At 46.2% G+C, this 12050-nt stretch overlaps 1 protein-coding gene across 10 annotated transcripts in view; it reads right to left on the bottom strand.

Moving 5' to 3' along the window:
- The window catches only part of LOC121590346 (dystrobrevin beta), a 40019-nt gene that overhangs the window by 2811 nt on the left and 25158 nt on the right, over positions 1–12050 (bottom strand). The window contains exons 2-10 of one of the 10 annotated variants that reach the window (XR_006004414.1): positions 6931–7122; positions 6534–6833; positions 5820–6462; positions 5614–5737; positions 5187–5550; positions 4934–5113; positions 3967–4134; positions 2420–2560; positions 3–46 (exon numbers count right to left, since the gene is read on the bottom strand). Coding sequence is in view for 7 of the 10 variants with exons in the window: in XM_041909942.1 (XP_041765876.1) it covers positions 3–46; positions 1002–1130; positions 3967–4134; positions 4934–5113; positions 5187–5550; positions 5614–5737; positions 5820–6462; positions 6534–6833; positions 6931–7054 (2076 nt within the window). In the remaining 3 variants the exon portion in view is untranslated. Of the gene's footprint in view, positions 1–2; positions 47–1001; positions 1131–1568; positions 2561–3211; positions 3378–3966; positions 4135–4933; positions 5114–5186; positions 5551–5613; positions 5738–5819; positions 6463–6533; positions 6834–6930; positions 7123–12050 lie in introns of those variants that run through there. The other 9 variants (XM_041909942.1, XR_006004415.1, XR_006004413.1 and 6 more) reach the window with 9 other exon arrangements.

Genomic DNA, 12050 nt, shown 5'->3' with positions numbered 1-12050 from the left:
ACCTTTTCGCTCCACTCATGCGTTGTCATGTGCATCTCGTCAAAGTCTGCAAAGGAAAGGGGGTGAAAAACAGGGACCACAATGAAAACCTTGCACGGGAAGTGTTTTATTTTCTGCAAGTTTTTCGGAGGAAACATGCTAACGAAATGAGACAAAGTAAAAACTGTGCAGTAAGGAGTCGAAAAGGAGACACTTAAAACGTCTAACACGAAGAGTCTAGGTGCGTGTGGTCTCTCGTTCGGGGTTCATTGCAAATTTGGTTGCCAAATATAAGATGTATTAGTTGGTTAGTTATGCTATCTAGTTGTGTTACAAGAGTAAGCATTGGCTTCGTTGGTTAGGGCTCGTTGATTCAGAGTTCGTTTTAACGAGATGGCCCTCTCTTCTAGTCGATAAAAGGCACTGTGTAAAACGGAATCAAATAAGTTACATTTACGGTGCTGCTTAGTTACGAACGTGCCCTTCAAACGGTGCTAGCTGGTTGGGTGCATCAATCATACCATTCCATTGAAACTACAGACAGTGAAAGTGAGTTTAGAACGTAGGTGAAAGAAACGATTAGCTCTAAAACACAAAGAAAACAATGTTGCAAATGTGGACACCCATGCCCAACGAGTGCGAACAAAACACAAACAACGACTGAAACGACGCAGTGTAATTTAACGCTGCACAACTGTGCACCTCTAGAACGGAATCAACGTGCACATTTGACCACACGGCGCAAAGCCGCGCGTGCTTTTGCGGATGGAGTCAACGCATCGGCTACTACCAGAACACGTGTTCACGTGGCAAAAGTAATAGGCGCCTCCATCGAGCGGGAAGGATTTGCAGAACAGAATGTTTCTACCATTTAGAGTGACCATTGGCCGGCTACTTCGATGCTCTGTCCTTCTCGTATCGCAACCGTATGTATTATAGCAAATATTTGTTGTTGACATGTGGAAGTGTATTTGAGTGTGTGCGTGTGTGTGCGTGTGTGTGTATATATGCTTTATGCTTACCTAGCGAATGGCGCATAGTGTGCTGCGACGAGGCGATACTGTCATCGTCGGATCCCTCTGAAAAGTAGCGCATCGGCGGCTTATGTACGACGCCGGGCGGAAGATGTCCTTCGTAGTGCGCATAGAAAACTGTTTTTTTGTTTTGTTTCGCGTGTGTTGGTTTGTATATGAGTGTTATCGATTCCATACACAGACGCGCGCGCACAACCAGAGCAAAAAGATCATGGTGACATGGTGGCCACGCGCAGGGAAGATGATATGATCGAGTTTGGTTATGAGTTGAGTGGGATAGTTTTGTTAGTTGTCATTATACGTTATTATTAAAAATTCGAATCAGTTAATAAGGAGGTGTGAGTGTGTATGACACAGATATTTTTGTCATTTGGCAGCCAATTGGCAGTTGTTATTGGTTTGGCGGTGTAGTATTGCAAAATTATTCGATGTCGCATAGATTCGACGTGATTCGTGATCGGTTTGCGCGCAAGTTGTAGTTTTTGTTGTGGTTGTTGTTGTTGTTGTTGATGTTGTAGTTATTTGTGAGTACGTTGTATACGAGCGTGTATGTTCAGCATGCGTGTAAAAGAAGTAAACGATCGGCAAACGATCATCGAATTAGGTTGCGAACATGCATGTGTAATATTTTTGTGTGGTGTTGGGTTCAAATGGTAATTTGGTGATTATTTTTAAAAGGGTATTGTGGGTGGGGGTTTTCTTTGTTTGTTTGTTTTGTTGTTGTTGTACTACATCGTTTAGTGTGGGAGAGGATGAATATCGGGTAATGATGGTTCAAAGGAAATCGCGGTTGCCCTGAAAAAATCCCTCTTTCGGCAACTAAATTTCACCTGTCTGGTGTCGGTGTGTAGAACGTGTCACGGTTTCGGAATTGCAGGAATTAAAAAAAATCCTTTTTATAAATTAATTATCAAAAAACAAAATTCAAAATCAGCAACAAAAACCACAAAAAATAAAACAAAATACTAAGCTACAATTTAAGTGGAGCGGAGCAGTTTGGAAAACCATTACAAAAGCCTTGACTTAAAAAGGTTTGCTTTTTTTTTGCTAAAGAAAAATCAAAAGCGCCACAAAAAGCGCACCTTCCTGCTCTATCCTGTGTTCCTCAAATTGTAAAATTGTACAAAGCTATGTGTTTCGAGTAGCTGCGGTGAACGAGATTTCATCGCGTGTATACAATCTCCCAGCAATTGTTCTGTTATTTATTATCTCTGTGCTTTCTGTGCGAGAGTTAAAAGACACAGCGCGCATTAAGGTAGGACGAATCAACGGTATAGTATTGAGTAAACGGTTCTCAAACTGTGCCACTGTCTCCGTTTAGGTTGGACGAGAGCGAGATTGGCCTGCAGGAGGGGGGGAGTTGCCTTAACTATGTACACTTGCGGCTGGGGCTGAGAGTGGCTTACTCGGTGGGAACAGTGTAGTTGGGGCCGAACCGGGCCAGAATCGTGCGGAAAGCTAGCGGCGGACGGTGACGACGCAACCATCTCTGTGTGTCCACTAAACTCTGCGCTCCTTCAAGAACGTCGGTTCCGGTGGGGATGCACCTAGAAAGTCAAGGATGGAGGTTTGTGGGAGAGTACTTTCACGAAATGGATCGAACGATCACCGATCGATCGGATTATCATTTAAAATGAGAGAGAGAGAGAGTTAGAGATAGAGAGTTACATACACACACACACATACAATATGTTTGAAGCGTTTGCTATTTGTTAGTGGAAAAATTAATACTGTTTTGATTGAGTAACTGTTGCTGAGAAAAGTAAAACAACATAGTACGGCTAGCGACACATGGCTAAATGCGCACATTGACTGACTCGCGCCAGCTGACAGCGTGTACAGTGCGCATACCTCTACGGGGCAGAGCGGCACCTACTACTATGTTTGGTAATGTAAAATGGAAAATTGCGCCAGCAGAAACATTCAGAAAAAAACTCGCGCACACCGAATACTGAGGCAGCAATGCGATGGAAAATGGCACTGTGTTTTGCGCAGTAGTGACATTATGGCTCCGTACACGACAAAACAAAACCGAGGCAATAGGAAACACGACACAACGAGCTACGGCAATGAGTTGAGACACATCGAGATGGCGGTTAGCAGAGCAAATAGCTATCATACGAAACACTATTGTTAAAGCAGCGCCCCCGTGTGGTCCTGATGATTGTGGAACGTGACTGTTGTTCTTTTTTGTTTGGGTGTGTGTGTGTGTGTGTGTGTGTGTGTGTGTTTGTAAGCTTACTGTAACCCCCAAGCGTACGACTGTACTGGTTTGAGTAGTTGTTTGATTCCGTGCTCACACAACATGGACACGTGCACGCACACTATATACAGTCATCACACACATACATTAAAGTTAATGATCTGTAAAAGAGATGCACATCAAACACACACACAGTAAATGGAAAACCATGAAAACCATTAAGAGCGAGTAAAAGTGAAGAAAGACGATGAAATAGAACGTGAAAAAGGAAGTAAGAGACAGCAGAAATGAAGGTAAAACAAATGTACTTAAAAATATTGAGAAACGCTTACAAACATGAAGAAGTGGAGAAATGACATTCAAAGACATTTAGAAAAAAAGGTTGAGCACAAGCAAAATAGACAAAAAAACGCCCCCAATTTTTCTGGAGGTTACAGGAGTGAGTTCACACAGTGACAGTGACAACGTAAACGGCAAGCTCAAGAAAGTGGTCTCGCTTCGGTTTAGGGATACGTCCCCTGGTTCAGGAGGGCGGGATGGAAAATTATATTCCCTGGAGACTCTTCTGAAAGCGGTGCAACGGGTTGTTTGGCTACGATTGTACCCGCGTGTCGCGTGTGTTGGACATTGACGAAACATTGAAGGTGCGTGAGCAAAGAAGAAGGGATTTAAATTTAAAGGCTTTTGGCACGAGCAGGGAAGAGTGGTCGGGGAGAAGGGGGAGATGATGAAAGGAAGTCTGTGCGGTACCTGAGTTAAGCTCGCGCACCAGCGAGGACATCGCGGTGGAAACGGAATCGGCCGCGTAGTGCAGATCCGACCGGCCACCGGCCGGCGGACACGCTCCCGCGGCGTTCGATCGCGTGCCAAGCGTACCACTGCCGCCATTAATGATGTTACCACCACCACCACCACCATCTGCGGAAAAGTGGAGTACGCAAGCAGTATGCGCAAAAAGCAGATCGAGAAATGTACCAACAGGTCAGCTGAATGTGATGCAAATGGGTGTGGTGTATGAGGTTTGTGACGGATGTGCGACGTCTTCCGGGTACAAAACTCAAACTAAAATCGACGGCTCAACACAACTCCCGAACGAAAGATCTTAAAAGTGGGGTTGCCCATTAACCAATTCTTTGTGACACAATTATTGATTCGTTACTTTGCATGAGAATGGTCAAATGATTAGATGGACATGTGTGTGTGAGTGTGAGTGAAATGAAACTCACTAAAAAAGAAACGTAAACATGAAAAAGCAACTTATAAAAGAAACCCAGGAAAAACCGTACGACGTGAGAACGAAATTACCGACACCGATTAGGCTGAGAAGGCGAGATGTTGTTAGCGTGAGTTATGGTTTAACTTAAACCGTAGACGATGATGGGATGAGAAGGGATGCGACTGCGTGAGGATATGAAATTTTACCGTACAACAGTACAACAAACGCACACAACGAACAAAACCAAAGAGTGAAAGCAAAAGAGGATGAAGCAATAATTGGAAGCTTGATCAAGCGCTTCGAGTCTGGCTGTAGCAATAAACCGGGTAAAAGGTCCCGGTTTTTGGAGGCGGGAAGGGTTTTCTAGCTCACACAGCGCAGGGGGAATGGCATGAACAGGGCGGATTGGCGCGTAGGGAGAGGATCGAAATCGGGCGTAGGTTGCGGTGTGAAATGAGGAGCTTGAGGCAGCGAGGCTTGGAAAGATATGGCGCTACTCACTGTTGTTTCCGTTCGGGGCGTATCCCCGCATGTCCATGCCGCCGGGGCCCATGTGCGCATCTTGCGGGTGCATACCTACCCCGGGCGGCAGCATACCGGGGGGCATATTGGGGGGCAGACCGGAACCGCCGGGGTTCATCGGGCCCTGACGGGGGCCGCCTTGGTTTGGCATTGGTGGCCCTAAAATGAGAGTAATACGGCCGGTGAGAGCTGTCGGCTGGTTTGCTGGGTCACCCCTCGGTACACCTCTTACCCTGCGGTATCGGTGGGCTTTTGCCCGACCGTGGACTAGAGTTGGGCGTCGAGCGTGGGCTTTGGGTTTGATGGTTCTTCAGCATGCGCATCAGCCCCTCGAGCTGGGCCATCAGCTGCCGGCGCGAGTCCTGCAGCGCACCGAGATGCCCCTCCAGCTCGCCCTTGCGCTGGCGCAGCGCGCGCAGCTCGTTCATCAGGGCGGGGCTTTCGGGGGCGACCTGTTCCGCTTCCTGCTGGCGCCGCAGCTTCTGAATTTCGCGCATAATTTCCTTGTTCTTCGATTCGAGCTGCATGATCAGTTCGCGCTGGGCCCGCGAACTGTCCAGCCCTATCTGCACTGGGTCGGGGGCGGATCCACCGGGCTAAAAGTACATTAGCATGGTGTAGAAATACATTCTTGGCAGTGGAAAGAAAAAGACGCATACCGTTCGCGATTCCTGTGCCAGCCGCGCTGCGTATCGCGCAATCAGTCTGTGCTCCTCGTCGTTGGAATTAACGGCACCGCGCGTACCGGACGTTCCGTTACTGTCCAGCGACAAGCCGGTTGCTCTGCAAAGGGGTGAGGAAAAGCCAAACACGTTACAAAGTTTCCCCCTCATTTCCTTCACAGTCACCCAGTCACCCCGCTTACCGCGAGTCCAGCGTGCTGCTGCGATCGTACAGCCCCGGTATGCCACCGTCCGGGAAGCCGTTGTGCGAGGGTAGCGGCGACGGCGGCACAATGTGCGACAGGTTGAGCGTTTTCTCGGGCTGCTCGGGAAACCGGGGCAACGGTTGGATCTGTTTGTCCGGCACGCACCGGAAGCTCTTGCGCAGCGAGTGGCCAATCTGCTTGCTGGGGCTTTTGTAGCTCGAGTACTCCTTCACCTCGTGATCGTTCTGGTGGTTCAGCGAGACGCGCCCCTGCCAGAAGCAGTCCTGGCACAGCTGATACCCGTGGCAGCGCTGGCAGCGGTACCGGAAGCCGGTAAAGTTTTCCCTCATGCACACGGAGCAGACGGTCGGATGGACGACGGACTCGACCGTGGCGAGCCGGTGCAGCAGCGGCATCCACACGAGACAGGCCGGCCCGGGCTCGGTCATGAAGCCGGTCATAAAGTCATTCACCGTAATTTTGTTCTCCACCGGGAAGATCTCCGACTCGAGGCCCTCCTTGTAGAAGAAGGTGGGCGACTCGAAGACGGCGGCCGGCAGGGCGAGCACCTCGCGCAGGAAATCGCCCAACTTCCAGTGTATTAGCTGGCCGGCACCGTCGGAAATCTGCGAGAAGATATCTGGAGCGGAAAGGCAATTATGAGGGAAGGATATTAGTAACAGAGTGGCAACGCCCTCGGTGTCGTCTTACATCGTAGCTTGTCGACCATCTTGCCGGCGCACATGATCGCGAGCGCAACCTTGATCGAGAAGACGCGTATCTTGCCGGAGTTGTCGCCGGAGTAGGCCGCCAGCAGCCAGTTCAGGAGCAGGCTAGCCTTCGAGTCGACGTGCACCTGCTGCGTTGGCGGCAGCCGTTTGTTCAGGTTGTGGTACAGCGACGACACCAGCGTCTCTAGCCGGCTAACGCTGACCTCGTTCTGGGGCTCGAGCGTGTTCAGTCCATTTTCGCGGAACGCCTCAATTACATTCCAGATGTCGACCAGATGCACTGTGCCGGAAATGGGAGAGGATGGAAGGCAGAAAAAGCACATACACATAGAGAGCGCAATTAGGATAGTGGGTTGCGAACAGCGGGCATTACGTACGGTTGGTAGATTTCTGTACGTAGCGCAGCTTGCAGGCAGTGCGATAGGAAGCGAAGCGAATCGTGTCAAACGATTGGATCTTCAGGTCCTGCAGCATCGCAACGCGGGCCTCCATCGGTTCCATTGCTTGTGTGCGCTTGTTGGCTGGTAGTAGACTCGAAAGGCGAAGGGATTGATGACCTTAAAGCCGTTCTGTTAAAAAGTAAAGAAGTACATAAACAAAATGGTATTAGATGGATGGTACATAGGTAACTTATATGTCTTAAGTTTATTGTGCTTTATGGGTATTAAATAGTTCATTGCTAAGCAGGACTAGACAGGCTATCCAAATGAAAACATTACCGACACAAAATCAGTAGTTTTTAAACAGAAATGATAAAATTATTTGAATGAATTTACAGCATCTATTATCTACTAAACACATTATAAACTTATTGCTGTTGTTTAACCATCTAATAATCATCTTTTCCCAATAAATAAAAGCTTAATCAATTTATTGTTGTATTCAGTCAGATTAAATCTCATTTACATGGATGTTTAGGTTCTTTTTAATTCAAGTTACACCAAAAAGACTCTATGAAACTAAGTACAATTTATCACATGAAAATGGTCAGATTACCTGACTAAACAAACGATTTAAAAACGTCTGTGGTGCTGCCAGCGGCTGCAAACTAAAGCTTTTTAATTTGTAATTTTAAAGCGGTCTTTTCACTTAATATTAACACCAAACCTTGTGGTTGAAGAAACCTTGTATCATTTAAATTAATTTACCGAGACAGAGCCAATTCGGCGCAGTTTAACCTTGCGCCTCATCCCTTCAGATAGCTTTCTTTCCCACAACAGGTAGTAAACACTAAACGAAAAAAACAAAAAAGTTCAACCTCGCAAGCCAGCTGTATGCTTTGAAAACGGATGGTTAAATTCAATTTAATTTCGTTACTGCAAACGCGCACTCGCCTCCAGCACACGCGGCAGATGGCAAGCATTTTAGCTGTCGGGTCTGACTTTTGACTTTGTGAAAGTTTTGCACCACCGTGCATCGATCGAGCAATTTTCTCACGAATCGCCAAGCAATAGCGTTGCTTTTTTGCACACTTTTACTCGCAACCGTGGATGAAAGGGAAACTCTTGGTAAATAATACGAATGGAAAATGTTTTATAGAAAATTTTCTATATCGGAGATGTCATATTTTGCCCCTTCTGGGCTATTTTTCTGCAATGTGATATCTATTTAGATAAATTTATGATAAAACAAAAATGACATTGAAATTCTCAATTATACGTTTATCAAACTTTAATTGGTGTTAATAGCTCAATTGCTTTTTTTCCATTTCACGGTGGAGACGCCTGGTGATTTGATTCAGCTTTGGAACATTTATTCAAAAAGTCTAAATGGAAACCAAACCTTCCGAAGCAAAACATTGAAAACACATTTTAAAAGCACTTTGTCCTTCCCACAACCCCTCTCCGAAGTATCGAATTGGAATGTACCGATTTTCTTTTGTATCGATTGCTATTCGCATGAGGTAATTCGCTATCGAATTGTCTTCCATCGATTCGCTCACTGCGAAAGATGTGCTATACATTATCAAACATTTCCCTTTTTGGCGCTCCGTTAAGTTCCGCTCACATTACAATAACCACGCCAATCTAGAGAGGGATTTTTTTACTCTTGTCCTTCAGTACAGTAATGTGGGAGAAAAATCTTGACAAACACAACGTTACTGACAGTCGGAAGGGCGGATTGTGTTGTTTGTGCTGGCAATGGGGCAAAACGGGGCATGGTTGTTAAAATTGGACCCGTGGAAAAATAGACCCATCCAATCACAACAATTGGGGTACAACAATGAGGTGTAATAAAATAAGCAACCAGCGAGGAGAGCGCACGCCGCACAAAAAAACAATCCCGTTGGCGGAAAAGTGTCACGCGACATTCGAATTAAGCGTTTTGGAGCGCGTTGGGATGATTGGTGCGGGAAGCAGGGAACCGGTCAACCAAATTCTAATCGTATACACAATACACACACACACATTCAGCGACAGTGCCACACAGTGTTAAATGGGTAAAACATTAAAGGAAAATGTGTATGTGTGTCACTCACAGCAAAGCGTGCAGTGGCGGTTTTGTCAGTTTACTTTGTACAGGAGTCGAGTTTCTGATGTGGTACTACACCGAACATCGTTGAGCTGGAAGGAGCCATTTCGGCAGGTGGTTAAGATGTTCCATCTCTTGCTATCTCGCCCACCAGATCCACCACGCCACGTTGTTCGAGTGGATCATGTTTGTTCGACTTCCCCGAAGGCAGGAAAGCATATTTGTTTTACGTCATTTTTTTCTTTTTCGTTGTTGTCGGTGGTTTGCGGGCTTCTGAGAATTCTCTTGCACCTTATCATCTTACATTTTTCCCGTCCCCCCTCCCCCTTTTTGTCCCCCGCTGTTTGGCGCCATTACCCAACGATAAGGTCAATTAAGGCGATCCATATAATAACGGACTGCCGAGAACGTTCTGCAGCCAAGATTGGGACAGGTTTAGAAACTGTTGTCTCTTAAGCGCTCGTAGAATCGTGCTTCTGCTGCTGAGGTAGGTGGTGTTTGTGACATTTATTTTCTTTCTTTTCGTGTTTCGTAAAGAGACCAAAAGCGATTCTTTGTTTCGGTTGCACCTAACCGTTTTAAATCCCAGCTATATGGCATTCCCGTAAAAGTTTCCTCACGCTTCACCCATTTGTTTAGATTTGCGTCCTTATTTCGGTGTACTGTCGCTGTTGTCGCGTTTAAAATCCCAAACCTAACCGTGGGATGATGATTTCCCCGACACATTCTTCGCCTTCGTGCGCATAGTCTCTTTCCTCTCTCTCTCTCTCTCTCTCTCTCTGTATAGGGGGACACTCCCGTTAGGGCGTGGGTATTTCGCTGGAAAAAGCTGTTTTCGTCCATCGTTACAGCAGCTTCCATAAGCTAACAAGTAGTTGAAGCGATCACAAGCGAGCGGCGAAGGCGAAGGCCAACAGCATCTGGAATGCTGGGCGCTCGAGTTCGTGCCTCCACCGTATTGCAAACATTTTTGCCCCATCGAAAGGATTCACTTTTCGCGTTGCTCTGATGGAGCTTATGTTTCGTTGGAATGTTGGCACAGTGCTGTGTGCGAAAGGAGTTATGCGGGAAATGAAGCGTGGCGATAGGCCGCCGGGTTTTGTTGGGATATTTGCGTGCGAAAACCGAGCACCGATTTGTAGCTCAGATTTTTTTGCGAGTGAATTCCTGGAAAAATGTAACGTGTTAACGTTATCAGATAGATAATTGGAAGCAAAATCCAATTCGAATTTAACTACCATTTACCACGATTTCCAAGCCACGAAATCCTACTGGAAACGTAGCCACTGTACGGCTTTGCCTTATTTTGAAGGGGAAAAATTTGGAAAACAAGCAGTTAAAACCACAAAGGAGCAGCCACCACATCATCAGGGCGCACGACAGGGAGGAAATGAAAAGCTGTCATCACCAACCGACGCATTTTCGCAAACGGTCACGCCATTTGGCCTTGCCCCGGACGGAATTGGCTATCATCAATTTGTAACGAGCGCTCAATTAATCTTGCTATCATCAGATAACCTGCACAGGAGGACGGTGGAGAACCTTGCTGCCCGTGGTGATGGCGCTTGCTGCGAGTAAATTCATTTCAAGTGTATTCCCACTCACTCGAGCTGAAGCTTCTTCAGAAGAATGAGGTCAACTACGGGCCTGTCGGTGCTGGGGCAGGATCCATCTACCACCACAGTCCTGTTTCAATCGGTTTCTGTCCGTTGGCTGCCATCGATGAAGAAAATTTACATTGTAGCTAGAGGGGTTGGTCCGGCTGCCTGTTCTCTTCACCATTTGGTGGAATTGTGCTGTCCTTTTCCTGCACAACAACGTCCATTATCACGCTGTTCGCCGTGGTTGGAGAATGTTGGAATCGATCGAAATTGTGTGATAAAAATATCGCACCATTGTGCGCGCCCAAGTGATGGCACAGCATCTGATGCGAAGGACGTTTGCCTGCAATGTTCCATTTGTCCCCGACACGCGAGGGCAAGAACTTGCTCCCGGCTACGGTGGAATGTAAGTGACACACTGAGGGGGAGATACACTTGGTGACAATGGTGACTGCTGCTGCTCCTGATAGCAACAATCGGTTGTAGGGTAGTGCACGACAAACAAGTGGCACGATTAGTAAATTAATGGGTTTTGAATCATTGTTGTTAGATCCGTCTCGGACGGGTTTGTATTGGAATGGGTTTAGCTGGGAAATAAAAACATTGTTAGGATTTAAGCGAGAAAACGAACGTGTATGGGCAGTATAACAATTTTGTTAAATGTTCATGGTACATATTATGCCCATATGCACAAATTGAAACGTACATTAATGTTCTTTTTATCTAAACGGTTTCAGGCAGTTTATAATTGTTTCATAGCTATTCTTTAAAATCCGTTAGTTGTATGATACAAATATGCACTTGAAAGTGTATATAAACACTATATAATTTTATCATTACTTTTAAAAAAACCCTCTCCAAATTATCATATTACAAACCGTTCAGGTGCTTATGAAGGTCTATAAAGATAAAGATTCTGACAGCAACTGTAGGTAAATTATCAAATCTCTATACCGCAATTATTAAACAATGAACAGATTAAAAGAGAAAAAATAGAATACAACTTGATGTTGCTTGATGATGTTGATGATAGCAATGTTTTGGCGTTGAAGCGCATTCGTTGCGTTCCATCACGAAACGCTTGCCATCTGATACTTTTGTTTTTGTGCAACAATTGCTCAAAGACAGGACGCACACAATCCACCGAGTGTGTCGGATCAAATGAAGCGAAACATGCAAATAGATACGGATTTGATAGATCTGCCATAGCTACAGGTGCAACGATACGGAACAAAAGTAAAATCTTGACATGATAAACAGGCCAACTCGAACCCGTCCGCGGCGCAGGGCGGCAGACGTTGGAAAACGATAACGAAACCAAACGCCTGGTGCGCTTTTCGTTGTCTTTGTTTGTTTATCCCGTTCCGGGTCAACGATTGAGCGGCGGCTCTGTTTGCTCGCAGATGGGCAAAAAGTAAGTAAAA

The sequence above is a fragment of the Anopheles merus genome, chromosome 2R (assembly GCF_017562075.2).
Source record: "Anopheles merus strain MAF chromosome 2R, AmerM5.1, whole genome shotgun sequence".
In the NCBI taxonomy this organism is placed as follows: domain Eukaryota; kingdom Metazoa; phylum Arthropoda; class Insecta; order Diptera; family Culicidae; genus Anopheles; species Anopheles merus.
This window is presented reverse-complemented; position numbering and strand designations above follow the sequence as displayed.